Consider the following 23,108-nt stretch of genomic DNA (forward strand, 5'->3'; position numbering starts at 1 on the left):
TCTGCTTTGAAGGCCTCCTGCAGGCGGTGCTCCATCTCTATGGGACCGAGGGCGGCGGAGGCGGCTGTGCGGGCAGGGCCGGAGGGGGCTTGCGATGCCCCTGGGCGAGTACGCCTTCCTCAGGGCCGCCGGGAAGGGCAGCTACGGCGAAGTCAGCCTCGTCAGGCACCGCAGGGACCACAAGCAGGTCGCCAGGCCGTTCTCTGTCTTCTCTCCTCGGAGGGGAAGCCTCGCCTGTCGTAGTCTCATTGGGCCCCAGCTTTCCTTGACGGCAGGCACGGGCCAACTTGGACCTTCCAGGGGTTTTGGAGTTCAACTCCCACCGTTCCTCACAGCCTCAGGCCCCTTCCTTTTCCCCCTCAGCCGCTTAAGCGGCTGTGGGGGAAAAGGAAGGGGCCTGAGGCTGTGAGGAACGGTGGGAGTTGAACTCCAAAACCCCTGGAGGGAGGGCCCAAGTTGGCCCATGCTTGCTGCATACGGAAAACCATTACAAAATAATTTACATGGTGTTTGTTAACTCCAACAGTATAATATGGCGAACAATGCATGCACGATAACATCTTAATCCTTAAGCCAGAAGAAATTAGCTGTTCTGAGTGCTGAAATCTAAAGACACACTTGCCTAGGCCTAAACTCCCATATGATGCAGGCACTGTATTGTTTTTATAGGCAGTCCCCAAATTACAAACAGTTCTGTGGGTTTGTTCCTAAGTTGAATTTGTATATCAGTCAGAACAGGTGCATTTTAAAGTGTAACACACACATATATACACCGCATATGTAAGCTTTGCATAGCATAGGGAAGGGTTAACACCCCGGTGGTGTTTGTTTTGCTGTCTGTGCCCCTGTTTCGAAGATTTCACCTCACTTTCTGTCCCTGTGAGAGTTGGATTTAGAAAAAAATGACTTGTTATAGAAACCAGGATTGGTGACAAAACTTCAGTGGAAACACCTTTCACCCATGATAACTTTTTCAGGAGTGAATTTGCCTTCCTGGGGCTGGATTTCTCTCACTTCCTGTTGTCTAATCTCCATTCTTAACTATGAGTTGTTTATAACTCTGGGACTGCCAGTATTATTACTATTACTATTATTATTGGGTTACTGTGAGTTTTCTGGGCTGTATGGCCATGTTCCAGAATAATTCTTTCCTGACATTTTGTCTGCATCTGTGGCAGGCATCCTCAGAGGTTGTGAGGTCAGAGGATACCTGCCATAGATGCAGGCAAAACGTCAGGAAAGAATGCTTCTGGAACATAATAACAATAATAATAATAATAATAATAATAATAATAATAATAAAACTTTATTTATAACCCGCCACCATCTCCCCAGCGGGGACTCGGGGCGGCTTGGCCATACAGCCCAGAAAACTCACAGCAACCCAGTGATTCCAGCCATGAAAGCCTTTGACAACACATTATTATTATTATTATTAATACCTTTCTTCTTTTCTTCCAAAGGAGACTCAAAGCTGCTAACACTAAAAACTATCACAATGTATGAATTAATACCTAGCACAAATAAACATTAAAATTGAACACAGAAATATTAAAAACACATAGTTAAAAACAATAAAACCATTAACAAATCTATTAAAGTACATGAAGGTCATAACCAGCACTTTGAATTCTGCCCAGAAACAGTCTAGCAGCTGGTGGAGCAGTTGCAGCATGTTATAGCATAGGTTGTATTGAAATGAGATGAACTATAATTAGTCACAACTAACTTAAGATGTGTTATCTGTGATGTGATATGTATCTAAAATTCTGTAGATTATCACCATGAAGACAAATATTTCATTGGAATTACAGTGAGCTCTTGGTATCTGCTTGGATTTGGTTCTAGGACCACCACCCTCTATGGATATAAAATCTATAGATGCCAAATTCATACTATTTACAATGGCATAGAAAAATTGTTTCTATTACGTAAGGTGGGAAAATCAAGGATTGATTTTTGGATTTAAAAAAATATATTCAAGATGTGGATGTTGAATCCATGGATATAGAGGGCCAACTGTAATTGCGCTGTTGCAGAATAACCATGTGTCCTAATTTTTAGATTTCATGAATATGACCATTTAACTTTCTTGATATTTAAAAAGAAACTTACAGAGCTTTCCCCCTAATATCTCTCCAGTATGTTATCAAAAAGCTGAATCTTAAACATGCATCAAGGCGTGAGAGAAAAGCAGCAGAACAAGAGGCCCAGTTGCTATCTCAGCTGAAGCATCCTAATATAGTCACTTACAGAGAGTCCTGGGAAGGTGAAGATGGTTTCTTGTACATTGTCATGGGCTTCTGTGAAGGAGGAGACCTGTATCACAAGCTGAAAGAACAAAAGGGACAACTTTTGCCAGAAAGTCAAGTGGTGGAGTGGTTTGTTCAGATTGCTATGGCATTGCAGGTAGCATACCTTGCATCTTCTACTTTAAAATACCCCATGTCTTTGAATTAAAATAATGTACTAGAATTGTGGCATGATGGAAACTGTTTTAGATTGTAATCTTAGCAATTGTGATGCTTTTATTGTCCTGATATTATAATCTAGCAGAAGTGTATGACTGACCACAAGATCAACAACATAGATAATGGGTACAGTCTGTCCTCTTGAACACATTTTGATGAGGTCTGTCCAATGCCTTTAAATTGTTCTGATCCATTTAGACAGATTCATTTGAGGTGTTCTGTCCTTCCCTTAAATGTCATAGGTAGCAATAATGTGCATAGTGTTGAATATAGTCACCATTATGACTATTACTTTGTGAAGTTTTGGTGATGTGCAATTGTGCATGATGATGATTTCATCATTATCCCATCTAATTAAATGAGAAAAATACAATTTTATGCAAGCAATAATTCTGTGAGATGGAGATTTCTAAACGTTATTATCTTGTTTTTCAGTATTTGCATGAAAAGCATATTCTGCACAGAGATCTCAAAACCCAGAATGTTTTCCTGACACGTTCAAATATTATCAAAGTGGGCGATCTGGGAATAGCTAGAGTACTGGAAAATCAGTATGACATGGCTAGTACTCTAATTGGCACTCCTTACTATATGAGCCCCGAGTTGTTCTCTAACAAGCCTTACAATTACAAGGTAAAGTCTTCCTTATATACTAGTAGCAAATCCAGTCTCAGTGTGTGTCCTATCTTATGTCATCAAAATAACACCATGTATGAACAACAGAGAGGTTCTACTATGCTTGGGGGAACTTCCAAGGACCAGAATCTTGTAGTTTTAGCTGCAGATGCTTCCATGACTTCTCTGTGGTCTTTTAAATCATATTTTAATTTGTTTTTTGCTTTGCTTTTGTTTTTACAGTCTGATGTTTGGGCCTTGGGCTGCTGTGCCTATGAACTGGTCACGTTGAAGCATGCTTTCAATGCTAAAGACATGAATTCCTTAGTTTATCGAATTATTGAAGGGAAGGTAAATTTTCCATTTAATTTTTTGCTTGGCAAACTTTGTGACCAAATCCAAACTTCTTAGGAACTGAGAGCAAATGTTGAACTTCACGTGTACAACCATTAACTTCTTTTCTTCTCTGTTTTATATAAAATTAATATTTTGTTATTTAAGAATGTATCACAGATATCAAACAGTGTGCTGCTAGGATGTACATCTGTAACTCCTGGTTATAGCCCGAGGTACGCATCTCTAGCTGGGTTTTTCCATGGACAGCAATTTCTAAACCTGGTTTATGCAGGTTCTTTCCCTTTCATATGAAGACAGATTTTGAAGCAATTGAGAAGGCTTGTTAATGTTTGGCTTGCCATTCTGCTCAAAGCTGTATCACCAATAATAAGTCTGGCTAGAGAATAGTTATGCGGGAAGATTTGTCAGGAACATAATGCGGTTAACCTAGAACCTGCAGTTGAATTGCAGACCCTTTGGGTATCCTGCAGTTTTGGATTACAAATCCTATAATTCCTTTCTGCTAGTTTCTTGAAATTGAAATGAAAAACATCTGGAGGGCCAACAATTTGACTATAATGACCTAGAGTATTTTGGGAGACTGCTTAATTTATTGTTAATTTCTCAAAATTAAATATGATTAATGTTGCTGTAATAAAATGTTACCATATTCCAAAGAACAACAGTGAACAACTAATCTTCCTTATTGAAGTTGATAAACAGTAGCTTTACATAGAATGATGTACAATCTAATGACTGTGTAGAGGATGAGGGAAATGCTATGTGGCTGTATCAGCTGGTTTGCTACATCTGTCACATACAAGCTGAATGGCATGATCATATGGGGTCCTGAATGTAGAGTCTAACCAGGTAATCTGCCTGGTTCAGTTTTTCACTGCGCAGATTGCAGTCTTTACGCCACCATGTCTATGTCGATATATGTTTTCAATATGTGTGCATGGGTGCACTGATGGAACAGTAACCACATTTAAAGAGAATATAACTATTTATAGTAAAGTTTTATGTTAATAAATAAAAAAGACTGAAGTTTTGAGATCACAAATTTGATATGGACCACATGAGGCAAATGAGAACTTTAACTTAGATCTCTTAAATTCTGATCTAATCACTATGCCAGAGTCAGATGTGTTCTGTATACAGTTCTAGCAATGCTTTTTGAGCTTTTCTGAATCTGACCACCCTCCCTGAAGAAATAGTTTCTTCAAAAAGGGAAACACAAGGCTTCAGATATGTATGTGTCAACATAAATAATACTTTACTATCATAAATGGGCACGTAAAGCTTTCAAATTCCAATTTTATATCATTTTTTTTCTTTTAATAGCTTCCCCCAATGCCGAAAGATTACAGCATTCAGTTGAAAGAACTCATAAGAACGATGCTTAGTAAAAAGCCAGAAGAGAGACCCAGTGTGAGAAGCATATTGAGGCAACCATACATTAAGCATCAGATTTCTCTGTTTTTGGAAGTTACAAAGGCGTAAGACACATTTAAATGAGCAATAATAATTTATTGTCTTGATTGTACTTTTGGTATATTTTACTTCATAGAGTTTCATCAGCCATTATAATGTTCAATTGTTCATAATGATGATTTCACCATTTTCTCCTTTAAATATGAGTTTAAATTCAGTTTATTTGAAAGATAAAATCCCTGAGCATTTACTAGTAATATGCAATATGTATGCATTATATCCAGGAAAAGGAAAGGCCGGTATTATTGGCAACTACTTAGCCTATACCGCCACTCTTAGTCAAGCACTTCTATCCCACATTGGCTCTTGATAATTTACAGAAATCTTTTTTTGTGGAAATTATGTCTTTCTCTGTGCACTTATGGAAATTATGTATTCTTGAAGTAGAATTTGTTTTTTAAATAGATTAGGGTAAGATAAATCTGTGTAATATGGAGTATCATGTCCAGTCAGTAGTTTCCCAATGTTCTCCGACCAGTGAGGGCGAAGCGGCAGTCAGAGCCCTGATAGTCCTTTTTTCAGAGGGCCCCTAGACAGGTCCATGTATGCAGATTCCTCAGATTTTTCAAATAGAAAAATGACAAAATAAGAGGTATCCTGTGGTACATACAATAATACAATATTGCTGGCCTATGTTAAGATGATTGCCCAGGATAGGGCACCTCTTGATCCAGCAAGGCAATTCCTTTTCCTTCTTCTTATGAATGGCTGTGTAAAGCCTGTCTTATTGTACTTAATGCTTTGGTGTGTACCATGCATTCAGATTGAATTATAGACCTTTAGGTGACTAAAGAAACAAAATGATTACTAAGAAGGTCAAGAAAAAAAAACCAGAAATGTGGTTATTGGGTTTGTTTCAGGAGAGAAGTGGCAAAGAAGATGTAGAAATTTGCCAATATAGTTTTGTGGTAGCGAAAATCATTATAGCAAAATCTTAGAAGGGGAAAAAGAAGGATTGGAGAAGAAAATTAGTAGAGTAAATTCAAATAGACAAGATCTCCAATGGCATAAGGGGAGGAAACAAAGAAAAACTTGCTAGAAAATGGAGACTGGCCTTTGGGTATTTAAATAAGAAAACAAATATAGATTTTGAAATGCAAAATGGGTGATTTATTAGTGTAATCATAAAGGCAGATTTTTGTTAGATAGTAGTTCCATATGGTGTGGTGTCAGAAGTCATGTGGTGGTTCACAGGTGGGAATGAGGAGGTGGCGGGACAGGGAAAATAATTGTATTTTGATTGTTGAATTTTGGTGTGTGTGTGTGTGTGTATGTATATATATTTCAATAAAAATTTGTACAAAAAAAGTAAGAAGCTAAGATAATCTTATTTTGATATTTTGACAAAAAAATCGTTCCCAAAAATCTCTTAATCTTTAACATCTTAATATTTCTCATGTCATGCTTTCATTCTGAAGGAAAACATCAAAAAATAATAAGAAAACATCTCAACAGAATCCCCAGAGTTCGGCAGTGAAAGGTGAATTGCCAACTGGAAATAAAATAGCCAAGAAGCTTCCCAGTGATCCTTCCAGAAAATCTAAAGAGGTAATTTATATTTTATATCTGTAGTTGGGAATATGAATGACCATAAAGAGGGTACAGTACAAACCCTATATTAATGAGGAACATATTCCTGGATTTTGCAAATATATGTGAGATTGCAAGTAATAGCAAACTCCAGGCCCAGTATAAAAGTCAGAAATGGAGGAAGGCAGAACCACCGCCCAGTTCCTCCAGCCTGCCTTCTCTCCCTCTTCAGGGTTCAACTTCCAACAATCCCCTTTTATCTCGGAATCCCTTTAGAGAATGAAAACCAAAACTTTCAGGGAGGAATTTTGGGAAATGTAGTTTGGGAAGGTGAGGACCCTTGTGCCAGAGAATTCAGAAGACCCAGCCCAAAACTACGTTTCCCAGAATTCTGCTCATTTCCTGCATTAAAGCCTCAATTTGAATGTAGTCTTTGCCTGCCTCCCTGGGCCGGCCATGTGCCGGAGGGACTTTGCCCCACCATCCAGCCAGGCATCCCTCCCTTCCTCGCCGATCCCTTTGAGGAAAGAGTAGGGTTTCTCCCTGCACTCCCCTGCACTCTGGCCTGACCATCCTCCTCAGGACCCTTTGGGGGAACCAAACCCAGCCCTTTTGGTGGGGAAGCGGCACTCGGGACAGAAACTTGGAGCCACTTACGAGACTTAAATAACTCTTCCAAAAGTGAATCTTAATTTTTTGCGTGGGCACCCCTCACATTTCTTAATATTGTGTCATATGTATGAATCTTATAAAACAGATATGACAAATGAGGCACAATTGAAGTTTTGCAGAGCCTATGTGTGTGTGTGTGTTACACTTAAAAATGTACCTGTTCTAACTTACAAACAAATTCAACTTAAGAACAAACCTACAGAACCTATCGTGTTCGTAATTGTGGACAAATTTATATTTCAGTTCTCAAAAAATAAGAAGGCAGGGAAGGAGAATGGGTTGGTTTATTTTTTCCAGTTTGGGCAAAAAACTGGAAATAATATGGTGGAAGCTTCTTGTTTGCTGGGTTCCTATTTCAGCATTTATCTGTGTACAAGTCAACCCAGATTTTGGAGGGAGGTTTTTTTTATCAATGTATGACATACTTGGTCAATATAAGATATCTTATGCCTACATTTAAAGTAAAGTTGTTAAAGGAATCATTGGACTAGTTCTTGTATATGTGTTTTCTATATTACAGAATGAAGAGAAACGTGTAATCAATAATAAAACCTTTGAAGTTTTTTCTTCAGAAAAACTGGCTCCTGAATCTGAAAAAAATGGAAGCAAGAATGGTTTGGACAATACAAATGTATCTATGGCAACCATGAGCAAAGTGGACATAATTATAATTCCAGTGGAAAAGAAGAACTATAAAAGCGAACATTCAGTGGAGGATAAAGAATCCAGCCATTCAAATTCTTCTGCTAAACCAGAGTGTGAAACTGCAAAAACTGATCCACTCTCAAAGGAAGAACGGTTGCAGAAGGACAGAAAGCCATGTCTTACAGTGGAAAAAGTAGACAATAAAGAAATGGTGGATGTTGCCACAAACGAGGATGTGAAATTTCCGTACCCTGTTTCCGAAGCCCAAAACGTAAATGATAATTTTTTTCATTTTTTTCTAGAGAAAAAGAGGTTCTGAGTTTATGAAAAGAGAACTGTTCTAGCACTTAGTGGCATTTAGTTTGTTCCATAAACTGGCCATGGAACTTGCTACATTGTGTCATCTTAGTTGGCACTGCCATGCTAATTATAACCTTTATCTCCTGTCCCTGATAAAGTGAACTGCTTCATATCTCTCACACAACACAATACAATGGTTGAGTGTGAGGAAGGTGAGAATAAAATGACACTTTAATTGTCTTGAATTAATTTTAGATTGCTTTTACAATGATACTGTTCTTGATACATTAGCATTGCTAGATGTGTCTTCATTTCCTAATGGAACAGGTTGATATAGTTAGAAGCAGCCTATCCAGAAATATGTTGTTGGCAGAATAATGTAGATCTTTACACCGTGGTTTGGTTTCCATATAAAGTTTTGGAAGGAGCAAAATCTTGGATAGTACACACATTATTATTTAGAGTTCAAACACTGTGGCTTTTGATTTTTTTAGTCCCTTGCATCCCTTTTTGTATACTCCACTAAGCTGTACATTCTGCATGTAAAATATGAGAGGGGCAGAGAGTTTTCCTAAGGCTTTACGTGTGGTCTTAGAATTTTTTCCCCAAACTCCCCATTCTTTTTCAAAAATTACATGATACCCTATTGGGAAGTTCAAGACAATTTTTAAATAAATGTATCAATTTCAACATGATTATAATGAGCCATCAAATTTTGAAACTTGCTTTGTGATCAAGTTTGAAGGCTTGATTGATATTGGGTCCATACAAAGAAAATTTCAATGTCTATTGTCTCTTTCCCCTAGACAAGTACAGTACTTCTTTCATAGATGGCATACTTTTGTGCCATTGATAAATTTGGGGTTGGGGAAGTAATTCAGCTGGCAGTGCCTATCTCAGATTCAGAATATCTGAAGGACTGTATTCCTCCTGATTATTTTGCTAATATTTTGAGTTCTTCTGGGGGGGGGGGGGCTTTCTACACCATCATCCTCGCAAGTATACATTTATTGAAATACAAGAAAGGGCCTTCTCAGTGGCTGCTCCTAGGCTCTGTAAATCTGTTCCTAAACAGGCTAAACTGGTGCCCTTTCTGCTACTTTTTTGGAGGCAGATGAACACTTATTTGAGCAGGTCTTTGGGGGCTGATACCTCAAGAGGAAAATGCCTTTCGGAATGTGCTATATTATGTATATGCTTACAGATCTTTCCAAGGTGGAATGGAGTCGCCAGAGTGGACATAGCCGCTTTCCTCAAGCAGAGCTCCTCTGTCTGATATCAGATCTTTCTAGTGAGCCAGCTCTTGAGGGGTTAGGATAGTACACATGGAGTGAAATTAAATAGTAATTGTGTGATGTTAACTATATGTCCATAGATGGGAATATAAAAAGCTGTTTTAAACTGAATTGGACCTTGGTCCATCCAATCCAGCATTGTCAGTTCTGGCTATCAGCAACTCCACATTTTTGGCAGAGTTCTTTTCAAGGCCTTCCTAGAAAATACACTAGGCCTTCCCTGCTTAGTTAGCAAAATCAAATGGGATTGGGTATATTCACATACTATAGTAAATATAATAAAAAAATGTAGAAATTGTTCTGCCGAGGGAGAGCTAATTATTTAATATCTGGATAAACATTTTTACAATTTCAGTTGCTAAATCTTGAACTGGAAACATAGTTGCACCCAGGACACAAATGTATTATTGAGATTCGATAATTGTGGTATTTTAAGCTTTCTCTTGGTCATGGTAGTCCTAGCAATTTTTTCTGATATACCTTTGTGTATCATTGCTATCTAAAAATATTTACCTGTCTCAGTAATTATGTAATGTTTTTGGCTATAATCTAAAAAGCTATTACATGCTATCTAAAGGAATATACATCCCCCAATTTAGTCTCATTTTTAATGTTAAGTAACAAATTATCTATGAAAGCTGCTTTTGTTGGCCAAACATTTTTTGCTAAATTTTACAAAATATAGCTAATTTAATTCATTTAATTTAAATCTATAGTGATATAAGTCATATAGGGGAAATCATGTATTTATACATTGTATATAATACTTATATTGCATATATATGTGTATATATGTATATATATATGTGTGTGTGTGTGTGTGAATTTAATTTAAAACTGGTTTGTATAGCATATGAACTGTTGCACAGGTGAGAATCACAACCATTTTGTGACCTATAAATCAGGAAAATTCTTTGTTCAAATCTTGGGCACTGTAAGTAGTTGAGAGGAACTTCACAGATTTTTTTACTTTGTATTTTGAAAGAGTTTCAAATTGAACATGATTTTGTTACAGGCTGTTGACTGCATATTACATAGTGAAATCTTATGACAATGATAGTGATAATTATGGATATTTGATAATGTATAGATTCACAGAGTCATATAGAATAGACTACAAGTACCATCCAGCTAAACCCCCGGCATACAGGAATACTTAATCAAAACACTCTTGTTAAGTGGTCATCCAGCCATTTAGAGAAAGAGGCTTTTACATCCAGAGGCAGCAGCTATTCCACTGTTGAACAACTCTTATGGTCAAGAAGTTATTCCTTATGTTTAGGTGGAATCTTCTTTACTGTAGTTTTAATCCATTGGTTTATGTCCTATTTTCTGGAGCAGCAGAAATAAGTTTGCCCACTCCTCAGTGTGACACCCTTTCAAAGATTTAAACATAGCCACTGTGTCTTAACCTTCCCTTCTTCAAGCTAAACATACCCAGCTCCCTGAATCACTCCTCCCAATGCATGGTTTTCTTGATGTGGGATCTGGAAGCAATGTGTTTAGTTTGGAAGCATTGTATTCAAACACTGTTGTATTTATTCTAGAATGAAGGGCCCTGTGAAAATCCAGACAAAGCTCAAGATATAATTCAGAAGGAAAGCACTCCTTGTTTTCAACCTCAAGGATCAATTCATGAACCTTCCCTGTCTCGGCAGCAATGGCAGAAAAAAAGAGAGCAGTTTGAGGCCTGTTCAGTTAATGTAAACCTATTTTTGATATTTTTCTTTTATATGCAGTAACTGCATCTATGGTATTTGACACCTGGTTTCATCTTGTGTTTTAAAAGCATGTACAAGTTGCTCCATAAATGTTGCTTTTTCAAAGTAAAAAAAGATGTTATAGTGAAGTTGCTTAAACATTTGGTTGATTTGCATTGATAATAGAGGACGATTCTTAAGGTGTTTCTTGTGATCTATTCAATGTGGACCTCAAATAGCTCTTTATTTGTGTAACAACAGGGACTAAGGAATCCTTACATCTAGCCAAGGAAACTTAAAGTTAGATTTTTGACAGAAGAAGCAATCTTTTAACAAAGGTTTGATCTCTCCCTTTAAGAATCCTCGAAGGCTGCAATCTCCTCCTAGGGTGAATGCAAAGACAAGAGAAGACCACACAGACAAGCAGAGTGCTCCAGTTGCAAGGCCTATAAGTAGATCTAAAAGCATTGATGGAGCAGTTGCTAAGGTTTGTTCTGAACATCTCTAGAGTTTAATAAGTTGTTCTGCTTCTTTGAAGTTCCTTGATTGCTTGATTTGTGTTAGCAAAACTGTAGATTTGCTTATTATGGGTTTGGCTATATTTTTTCAGTTGCGATCTGGTAGTGGTTAGCTTTTTGAGCCTTTGAGCTTGTTAGCAGAAAGAAAAGTAGTGAGCTATTAAGAATCTTGGAAAGTTTTCAGTTTTGATCATGTGCCCTTGTATAAAGTACCTTCTGGCTCAGTATGACAGATTACAAAGTTACAGGCTTTATTGTTGATACTGTCTTTCTTTGTGTTATTTTAAAGGAGCGTCCATTATCCGCACGGGAGAGGAGGAGGCTAAAGCAATCCCAAGAAGACAAACTTCCTTCAGGTAACTGGCTTATTTGCCCCATCTTCCTTTCTTAATGTATGGTGTAACTACATACATTGTATACTCAGGGATAAATCTAGGAATTTAAGTCAAAATCAACTCCAAAAAAGGTCAGCTTATCCATAACTCAGTGAATACTCTGCCTTAACTTATCAAAAATGAAACAACTGCCTTCTCTGAGTAGAGGGTCTAAGGGCAAGAGTGTAGTCCACCCTGGAAGAAGCTCTGGTCCCCTCTGTTCTCTCTGACCAGAGTTGGCTGAATTAGTCAAGTTTTTTTTCAAATAGATTGTTACTGCTATCATAATGGGTTTGAATAGTTAAAATGAGAATAAATTATTTATACTTTTTAATTTATTCCTTTCTAGGTCTTCCTATCAGACAAGAATCTCACAGTATATCAATAGAAACAAAATATTCACAGGAAGATTGTCATGATCAAATGGCTCAGCTTCCTTTAGAATCCAAGGTATACAAAACGGTGTGTTTGAAACATATGAAGGCAAGCAACTTTTAATGTTGTAAAAAGTAAAAGTGGAATTAGCTGCCATTGACTCCATGCTAGAAACATCCTCTTTACATGGCTGCAATGCATTTTCCTTAGTATTGCCTGCCATTTCTTCATGTGTAGTAGACATTAGCAGCTCCCATAATCTTCCACTATTGGCAACACACTGACCAAGACAGATGAGACTAGGCTGAAACATTTGAAAAGCCAGAGCTGCCTAGTCCTGACCTACAGCTTTTAGATGAATTTTGAATTTCTTCTGCCTTTAAACTGCTGTCAAATTCATACTTCAAAACTTGTGCAAAAGTACTGACACTATACTGAGATCTGTAAATATGACCTGAGGCAGTTTTATAGAATCTGCAGATAAAAAGTTTTGTAAGCCTCCCTGAGTCCCTTCGGGTGACTATATTTCAGAGGAAGGTACTGGCAAAACCTAATAAAACTCTATGAGATGCATGGATTCCCAAACATCCACAAGTGACTTGAAGTAACATACACATTGGGGAATTAAAATGTGTATCTAAACAAATAAGAAACCGAAGGCTTTCATGGCCGGGATCACAGGGTTGTTGTATGTCTTTCGGGCTGTGTGGCCATGTTCCAGAAGGCCAAGAACAAGCCATGAGAGTCAAGACAAAGATCCACCCAGAGGAAAGGTGTTCTTACCATACATCAAGGGAACCACTGACCGCATAGGCAAACTGATGAAGAAGCACAACCTACAAACTATCTACAGACCCACAAAGAAAATCCAACAAATGCTACGGTCAGCGAAGGACAAGAGGGATCCTCTCTCTTCTGCAGGAGTCTACCGGATACCATGCAGCTGTGGACAAGTCTACATAGGGACCACCAAATGCAGCGCCCAAACAAGAGTCAAAGAACATGAAAGGCACTGCAGACTAATTCAACCAGAGAAATCAGCCATAGCAGAGCATTTGATGAACCAGCCTGGACACAGGATATTATTTGAGAACACAAAAATGCTGGACCATTCCAACAACTATCATGTCAGACTACACAGAGAAGCCATTGAAATCCACAAGCATGTGGACAATTTCAACAGAAAGGAAGAAACCATGAAAATGAACAAAATCTGGCTACCAGTATTACAAAACTCCAAAATCAAAACCGTAGATGGGAACCAAAACTCTGAGGGCTTGACTGAGCAAAGGATGCCCCCAGGCATGAGACAAAACATTTCCAATGCTAATTAGGGTGATTAACTGAAACATTAATGCTGGCTCCCAGTGACAAAGGACTCTTGCCACACCCTGGACTCTCCACAGATATATATTCTTTCCTTTCCTTACTTAGTTTATCCATACCTCACAACCTCTGAGGATGCCTGCCATAAATGTAGGCGAAACGTCAGGAGAGAATACTTCTGGAACATGGCCACACAGCCCGAAAGACATACAACAACCCAAATAAGAAACCTTTTGCATTATCATCATGTTTCAATTTAATTTTAAACCACTTCCAAATGCTACTTTAGTAAAATGTAGCCATAACTGAATCAAATGTGTAGGCTGCCCCTTCAATACAAAATAACAGCATTGCCTAAAAATTACCATTTATTTGAATGAGCTGTGTTCAAGAACTGTTCCGGGGGTGGGGTGGAGGGGGGGGGGGTTGTGCTGTATATTTTGTCTATATTTTCATGTGTTGAAAGTACCTGGTTTTTTCTTCAACAGAAAAAGACCTTGTCTAAATGCTCTACTGAGGATGAATTAAACTCTTCTACCAGCTCTACAGAGAGATCTGATGGAGATTGTAAAGAAGGGTAACCGTTCCTGTCTTGTGTCATGGAGTGATTTTATATGTCTTTCTAGCTCAGTTACGACATTACTTTATTCAGATTCAAGCTCTACTTAAAGATTCTGCCCATATCTACTTACAGCAAAAAAATTACATGGTCTTATGATTTTATATGCTCTTAGTTCAATGGTTATTTACCATAAACACCCATTTTTCTAACATCCAGAGGAACAAGTCATTGCTTATATAAAATTATTTTACTTGTTTCAGTGTACTGGGTTATAATCACTTAGTCTTTACAATATATCTCCTAAAATCATTGGAAACCATAACTTATAACTAACCTGACTTCCACTGATTTCAGTATGTCTACTATTATGTATGACTGAATATGGCTTCAAATATATGAACATAGACTTTGGGTTTGTATTTTTCAGCAGGCCACATTTTTCTTATATTTCATTTAATGACTGGTGTCATTAAAACCTGGTGTGGAATTTTATCAGGAAGTATTTATCAATAAAGAAACAAGTGTAGAAAAATAAGAATGATTACATCAGGTGCGGGCAGCTGCCAAAAATGCTAAATAATATTAGTAACAACAACCCTTGAGAGAAAAACCGATTTTACTTCTTTAAAAAACCCCATTTGTTTGGTATTTTAAATAGTAAAGTGGTCTTATATCTGATTTTAAAAGGATAACTTTTTTCCTTTGGCAAAAAGCCTGGAATTTGCAGGGTTTACAAACACAGGCTTGGAGAGGCTTCTGTAAAGGAAAAGTCTAAAAAAATCAAGACAAAGAAAACTTATTGAAATTAAAATTGTCACTGAAAAATAACATTAAGAGTGCTCATTGTTGTAAAAATGAACACTCATATAGTAAGTAGTTGATTAAATCTTCAGCTCCACCATTCTTCACATTTTGTTGGCCATCTCAACTTTTTCCCTATTTCCACTTCATCTTAGGTACCCCTATGGACAGTTTGGGAGCCCTTCATTTTAAAATATATTATGTCTTCCTGTATAAGTGTCTCATTGGTTCCAATAACTTTACAAAAAACATAGGCCTGGTACATACAATCTGTAATGTATCTTTGCCTCTTCTGACTCCAGTGAAGCAGAAACACTTCACAGAGGGTATTCCCTACATAAATGACTGTGTGGCAGCCAGTTTGCTTCTTTGTTCCTTATATTTATTCTACAGCAGGAGGATGAAGTGAGAAAGCTCTTCTAAATATTACAGTATAAGCCATGGGTTAATACAGCTGTATTAAATGCTAAGTAGTTCATTTGCTTTCTTAATATAAAATTTTGAACTAAGGGTGAGATTTAAGCAATTATGTTATTCCTGTTGCAGAAAAACAAATGAGATGAATGACTTAGTACAACTGATGACACAAACACTGAAAATGGCTAATAAAGAAAATGGTTCACAATCAATACCGGAATCACAATTTAGGGTTAATAGAAAGTACCGGGACACCTTGATTTTACATGGAAAAGCATCAGAAGAACCAGATGATTTTCCATTTCAGGAACTTCCTTCAGGTATGTGTTATATTTAAAAGCAGTGATACACAAGTTAAGACTTAGGCCTGCACAACCTGTGGCCCTCTGGGTGTTTTAGACTTCAGCTCCCAGAATTCCTGACCATTAGATAATCTGGCTAGGGCTTCTGGGTGCTGGAGTCTCAAACACCTAGAAAGCTACAGGTTGTGCAGGCCTGGCTCTGTACCATTAAAGGGTAAAGATAGTAACCTTGTTAAGCTCTTGTTCCCTTTAAGGGAAGAAGGGCAAGAGATAGGCAAGTGATTAGTCCTAGGTAGTTAAAAATACAATCTGCAAAATGTAGTTTGGAAATGCTCTTGGCAGAAAAAATGATCAGTACTAAAATGAAATGTGAGTGACCCACTATGACTCTTACCAAGATAATTTATCTGAATTGCTGAAAATCTACACAAGAGCTCAAATTATCTTAACAATGATTACACTTTCACCTCCTAGATGTTCTGTCTGGACCTGAAAAAATTAGGAGACTGGTTGAAATTCTGAGAGCAGATGTAGTTCAAGGACTTGGAGTGACATTGCTAGAGAAGGTGTTTGATGTCCTGGAGGAAGATGATGAACATAAGAGAGAGGTGTGTAGTTCTTCCTACAGCAATCTGGCAGTTCTTATTCTCAATACTGTATAATGTGAGTGGAATCTGGACATCCAGATGTTTGAACTGCAGTTTCAAACATCTGGTGGTCCAGCTATTGAGCATCTGGAAAGTTATACCATCTCCATCCCTTGTTATTGCAGGCAGATTGGTATCTGAAAGATAGGAAATTTAGGATTTATTACAATATTTGCCAATTTTTCAAGCACTCAATTTGGGAATTTCTTAAGACTCCGCAAGCCACAGCTTCCTTGCATGTTTCCAGATAGCTTTACTAATTGTAGAAAAAAATTAATGCACTTCAGAATTTTAAAGCAAGCTGTTCCTCGTCCTGTGGACATTATTTGTTTGACTGAAATAATAGAGCAGCGAGTCATATGGTAAATAATTTTTCCAGACTAAAATTTGACTGTGCCCCACTTTTAGTTCTCAAATGCTTATTTGCTTGCACTTTAGAATAGAACCAGTATTTAAAATTATATTATGCTGTGTATTTTTATTAATTAATCCTGAGAATGCCTAACTCTAAAGTCAGCAGCCATACTGAAGAACTGCTGTAATTCTAACACTGTGTTTTGAGAATTCCACCTGATGGTCTGATCATCTTCAAAATCAGACATTTAAATCTGTTGAAGTTCAGTGGTTTTATGTGTTTATGTGTAAATGTAGTTTATGGCCAAGTTTGCTTTCTCTCTAATTGATTCACATGGTAGAAGTTATGTCTTCAATTACAAGGTATGATTTTCAAAAATATTTTTAACAGCTAAATCTGCGGGAGATCATGGGAAACAAGTACCCTTCTTACAGCATGAAGGCCCGTCATTTAAAGTTCTTGGAAGAAAATGTGAAGCTTTAACAAATACCTCATTAGATTCACTCCTTGAAGGAAAGAAGAAAACTTTTTTCCTTTTTTGTAGCTGACTTGACTGTTTATAGACATTAATGTGTGGGATAGTTTTTGCTGTACAGTTTTTTTTAAAAAAATGTAGATGTTATTTTGTTTATAAATGACAATGTATATGTTAAAATTATATTTGGGTTTTTAAATACAAGTTATAGATAGCATTTCTGTAATTGTTTCATTTTCTTCATCTTACATTTTCTTTAAATCTCAAACCTTTATTAAGGTTGCAGTCCTGCACACACTCACAAACAACTTATTACTACTACTGTCATGAAATTGAGTTTAACACAAAAACCTAACTCCTGGAGCTGCCATCATTTCTGTGCATTATTCTAATGATTTTTTTTAAAAGATAGGCCTATTCTGGTTTTCATGTTTAATAAAGAATGCCTTTTTAAGTAATACTTTAAAAATTGTGATAGGAAGGCAGTACACCTAGTGTATACAGCATAATAAGTGCTATTAATACTCTGCAGCTTTTTATAGGCTTTATTGAGGCTGTAATAAGATATACTTTAATTTCTTGTAGGAATACACAAGATCTTCAGCTGCTTATAACCATAGTAGAGTTAAATTGTTGTAGACTTTTTAACGATATTGCTTGATTTTTCCTGTTTGCGTGAGATTTTCAGAGGAAATACTTTGTCCTTTATAGCCAATACAGCAAAACTGTTCATGTGTATTACATTCTCATTCTTAAACGGACAAGGTCCAGAATTTAATCCCTCAGATAGCAATGGTACTCTTGCTAGGTTTACATTTTGTAACTTGTTCTGTACAGATCCAATTTCTGAATACTGTTAGAAAACCAAATAAAAAGCCAAATAAAACCAAACCATAGAAAACCAAATAAAAGAACAGAAGCAATGCAGTTTAGATCAAATTTAATGGCAGAAAATGATACATGATAGGCCAGTTTTCAGTTTTTAGGGTGTCTTTTTACTTTTCTGTCTGCTGGCTTCTTCTCATCTGTTGCCACTTCCTGAACAGGGAGCCACTTCAGAGGATTGCGACGGTAAATGGGCCACGGAGGGAGTGTGAGCTGTAAAAGATTTCCAAGACAATTCAGAATTGTTCCATGATAAGAGTTTTGTAAAGAATACAGTTTTGGCAGAACATCAACATTAACAATTCATGCAAACCAATTAAAACTAGACAGAGTTTTCAGTGTTTATACTACAATTATTGCAAATATGTACAGAGTAAGATAATGACAAGTAGAGAACTCTAAAAGAAGACGAAGATAGAATATAAAGGCAGAAGATAGAGGTTCAAATACGAATGGTGACACTTTGGCAATGTGCCTTTCTATTATCCTCTTTTTGTAGGATGTGTTGTCTGCACAGAACTCATTGTTTGGTGGAACACAGAAGCTGAAATAATTAAAGAGTCAAATGTTAAAATGGTCTAGAAATGTGGGTAGATCAATTAATTTAGACGAATGGGAAAATATTTGGAACATAAAAATCAAGTATTGTTACTCTACAGATTTAAAGGAAAACTGGATAAAGTTAATTCATAGATGGTATTTAACCCCTAAAAAGCTCAGCCTCATGTATAAGACCAAAAATAATAAATGTTGGCGGTGTAATGACCAGGTAGGATCATATTTCCACATGTGGTGGAATTGTAAAGAAATCAAAAATTATTAGAAATTAATCCACATGGAATGTAAAAAAAATAATAAAATTTGAATTTGACTGCAAACCTGTATATTATTTATTAGGATTATTAAATTTACAAAAGGATGATGTGATAGATTCTCCAAAAGAAGTCAAGAATAACGAAATTTTTTTTACATATGCTATAACATATGCAATAACAAACTACAGGAAAGGAGATTCCACCTGAACATCAGGAAGAACTTCCTCACTGTGAGGGCTGTTCGACAGTGGAACTCTCTCCCCCGGGCTGTGGTGGAGGCTCCTTCCTTGGAGGCTTTTAAGCAGAGGCTGGATGGCCATCTGTCGGGGGTGCTTTGAATGCGATTTCCTGCTTCTTGGCAGGGGGTTGGACTGGATGGCCCATGAGGTCTCTTCCAACTCTACTATTCTATGATTCTATGATTCTATGCAAGAATGGTGGTGTCTAAATATTGGAAAAGTACAATTAAATTAACCAAAACAATGTGGTTGGAGAAATTGATGGACATTAAAAAATATGGATAAATTAACTTACTTGTTTAAAAAAGTAACACTGGAAGGGCAATAAGAGAAACAGACTGGGTAAATTTTGAAGATTATATACAAGAAGAAATTAAATGCCGATGCAACGTGAGAAGCAAATGGAAGACAGAAGAGTGGAAGTCTACCCCCCCCCCCAACCCCCACCCATAGGATACCTGCCCTGGGAGCCTGATTTCAAACTCCCTTCCATCTACCCCCTGTCCCTCTCACAACATTCCTTCCCCATTTTACCCCTCCTATGTCCATAGATTACACTCATTTCACCCCCTATATCTACCCAACCTATAGGGCTTTACCTCTTCCCCTTTTTCCCTATTTCTCTTTCCCTATCCTTCTTACCATGCTTTCAAGCATTTACCCCCTCCCCTTGATCCTTTAGTAAACAACTATGTAATTTTGAAAACCCTTAATAAAGATCATTAAAAAAGAACTCATTGTTTGGATTGCATTGCATATATTCTTTGCTATAGAAAGTACTGTTCTTACCAGACACGATACAGCGAATCCACCCATTACTATGTAAACTGTCCAGCCAAATTGTTCAGTGATGTATCCATAAATAAAGCCAATTACCTACAACAAAATTAAATTAAAATATATCAAGGAAAATTCAAGGCCACTGTCCAAACAAAGTAAAAGAATGTAAAAGGCATTGCATTACATATAAACTCAATTAGGCTAGGGCTGATTTAATAGGATAGTATTAAGCTTTTACACATAATGTATTGATACCTTTAGACTCCATGGCTCCAGGGACACAGCAATATAGACCCGAGTTGGATCCAAAATGCCACTTCTGAGAACAGAAGGGCTTCTATTCACATACTGAATTAAGCAGAAGTGAACGGGAGAAGCAGAATGCTATGTTAAAGAAAGTCCTAATAAATACTGAAGGGGAAGCATCTGAAAAGCTTTGTAATTGGCAAGATAAGGTATTAAAAATGAAAGGAGAGAGGATTTAACAGTTAAAATGATCAATAATTATGTATCTCATGTCTCTGGAATTGGCAGAAAGAGACCCTACTCTCACAACTGTGGATTGTTCATCTGCACCATCTAGAGGACTCCTTCCATTCAAAGAAGAATGGAAGATTCAATGAAGGGTTTTGTTGGGGAGGAGATTGTTATGAAAACCTCCTTTTCTACTTCCTATCTATATATATAAAATGATAAAGTTGTTTGCGCAGTGACTATAACAACAAAACTAAACATCCCAGAAATACGAAATTTGGCAACACAATGCAAAAGGCTTGCCTCCAGGTTACAACAACACAACCACACCACAAAACCACAATCCAGACCCACAAAACTCACAACAACGCATCATGCGATAACAACACAACTAAACGCCCCAGAAATACAAAACTTGGCAACACAATGCAAAAGCCTTGCCTCCCAGTTGTAACAACACAACCACACCACAAAACCACACAGGACCCACAAAACTCGCAACAATGCATCATGACTATAACAACACAACTAAACGCCCCAGAAATACGAAACTTGACAACACAATGCAAAAGCCTTCCCTCCAGGTTGTAACAACACAACCACACCACAAAACCACAATCCGGACCCATAAAACTCACAACAACGCATCGTGACTATAACAACACAACTAAATGCCCCAGAAATATGAAACTTGGCACACAACTAAACACCCCAGAAATATAAAACTTGACAACACAACGCAAAAGCCTTGCCTCCCGGTTGTAACAACACAACCACACCACAAAACCACAATCCGGACCCACAAAACTCACAACAATGCATCGTGACTATAACAACACAACTAAACGCCCCAGAAATACGAAACTTGGCACACAACTAAACGCCCCAGAAATACAAAACTTGGCAAAACAATGCAAAAGCCTTGCCTCCCATTTGTAACAACACAACCACACCACAAAACCACAATCCGGCCCCACAAAACTCACAACAATGCATCATGACTATAACAACACAACTAAATGCCCCAGAAATACAAAACTTGGCAAAACAATGCAAAAGCCTTGCCTCCCAGTTGTAACAACACAACCACACCACAAAACCACACTGGACCCACAAAACTCACAACAACGCATCATGACTATAACAACACAACTAAACGCCCCAGAAATACGAAACTTGGCAACACAACACAAAAGCATTCCCTCCCAATTGCAACAACACAACCACACCACAAAACCACAATCCGGATCCACAAAACTCACAACAGTGCATCGTGACTATAACAACACAACTAAACGCCCCAGAAATACAAAACTTGGCACACAACTAAACGCCCCAGAAATACAAAACTTGGCAACACAACACAAAAGCCTTGCCTCTCAGTTGTAACAACACAACCACACCACAAAACCACAATCCGGACCTACAAAACTCACAACAACGCATTGTGACTATAACAAATACAAAATTTGACAACACAACTCATCCACCTCCCCAATCCCTACATTCACACTTGGCCTCCAAAAAAACAATTACAATAATAACAATGACAACAACAACAACAATAAGAATCAACACCATCACAGGCAAGAAACAGCCAGGCACTGAGGCTGAGAGGCCAGTCAGTGCTATACTGGGCCTCCAAAAAACAATGCAGTAGCATCTAACTTATCCAACCTTCATGACCACAACAACAACAATAATAATAAACACCTACACAGGCAAAACAAAAAAAAGACTATTATACCACAATAAAAATATAAACCGCACTCAACAGAATCAGACATTACAACTAACAACAAACAAAAGACAACAGGGATCTCAAGCAATTATCAATCAACACAAAAATTGAAGAAGGTAACAGACTTCAAATACTACTACTAATGTGAGTATAAAGAAGGTGGAGGTCACAGCATAAATACAACCTAATGTAGACTGACCAGCACCACCAGACTAAGCCACAGCAACGCGTGGCCGGGCACAGCTAGTCCTTTCTAAATTTCTCCTCTCCCAGTCCTTACACACTTGGAAGCAGCTTTTCAGTTTGGTCCTAGAAGAAGATGAATCCGTAAACTGCCTCTATCTCTTCCAGCAGAAACATGCAAGCTGAATTTCAGTCATTGAAACTGGAACCATACCATACAACTTTTAAAAAATGAGCTTCACCAATGAGATTCATCTGAAATTACTTTTGCAAAGATTTTCATTTCATTATACTTACAGCAGAGAAAAGAATTATCCCTTGAAAAATCTGCTCTGCTAATTTCTGGCCTTTATAGTCCTGTGAAAGAAGAATAGGTATGTATAAACAACTATGAAGAATAATAACATGCCAGTTAAATTAATTTAAATCTAAATTGACTAGTCTTACAAGGACAAAGCATATCAAGAAGGTGTACTTCTATCCAATGTAAAAGAAAAGGTAAAGATGTTGACTGAAAAGGGAGAATCAGGTTTGCTGCCAGATGCCCCAGAGTGCTGCCAATCTAATTCAGTGCCAGTCCCAGGACATTGCTGAGTCCTTAGTGTGCAGCTATTGGTACTACTATACCCCAATTGCCTATCATCGGAACTATGGTCAAGTAGCAATGGTGGAGGAGGAATCCAATTAGATCACTGCTGATTCTTTTGTAACATTTTTAGGGTCAGCAAGCTATGGTTGTTGTCTACAAAATGGTGTAAATCTAATTCTAGCACAGTGGTTC

At 37.5% G+C, this 23,108-nt stretch overlaps 2 protein-coding genes across 5 annotated transcripts in view; one reads left to right on the forward strand and one right to left on the reverse strand.

Annotated features, from left to right (window-relative positions):
* nek4 (NIMA related kinase 4) lies at positions 1–18,973 on the forward strand. Of its 4 annotated transcripts, none has more exons than XM_062970037.1 (15): positions 2–187; positions 2,143–2,409; positions 2,907–3,104; positions 3,330–3,437; positions 4,767–4,921; positions 6,335–6,464; positions 7,639–8,034; positions 10,906–11,061; positions 11,417–11,545; positions 11,866–11,932; positions 12,300–12,433; positions 14,140–14,228; positions 15,561–15,751; positions 16,208–16,341; positions 17,126–18,973. In XM_062970037.1, the coding sequence occupies exons 1-15, from the start codon at positions 95–97 to the stop codon at positions 17,216–17,218; spliced, it is 2,340 nt and encodes a 779-aa protein (XP_062826107.1). In that variant the 5' UTR covers positions 2–94; the 3' UTR covers positions 17,219–18,973. The 4 variants fall into 4 exon arrangements, with proteins under 4 accessions (XP_062826111.1, XP_062826107.1, XP_062826109.1 ...); XM_062970039.1 differs by having other exon boundaries at positions 12,300–12,412; XM_062970040.1 differs by having other exon boundaries at positions 3–187; positions 12,300–12,400.
* The window catches only part of spcs1 (signal peptidase complex subunit 1), a 10,862-nt gene continuing 5,887 nt past the window's right edge, over positions 18,134–23,108 (reverse strand). The window contains exons 2-4 of the mRNA XM_062970046.1: positions 22,625–22,684; positions 19,939–20,025; positions 18,134–18,308 (exon numbers count right to left, since the gene is read on the reverse strand). Coding sequence (XP_062826116.1) covers positions 18,186–18,308; positions 19,939–20,025; positions 22,625–22,684 — 270 coding nt within the window. The 3' untranslated portion in view covers positions 18,134–18,185. The remainder of the gene's footprint in view (positions 18,309–19,938; positions 20,026–22,624; positions 22,685–23,108) is intronic.

This window comes from Anolis carolinensis, chromosome 2 (assembly GCF_035594765.1).
Source record: "Anolis carolinensis isolate JA03-04 chromosome 2, rAnoCar3.1.pri, whole genome shotgun sequence".
NCBI classification, from domain to species: Eukaryota; Metazoa; Chordata; class Lepidosauria; order Squamata; family Dactyloidae; genus Anolis; species Anolis carolinensis.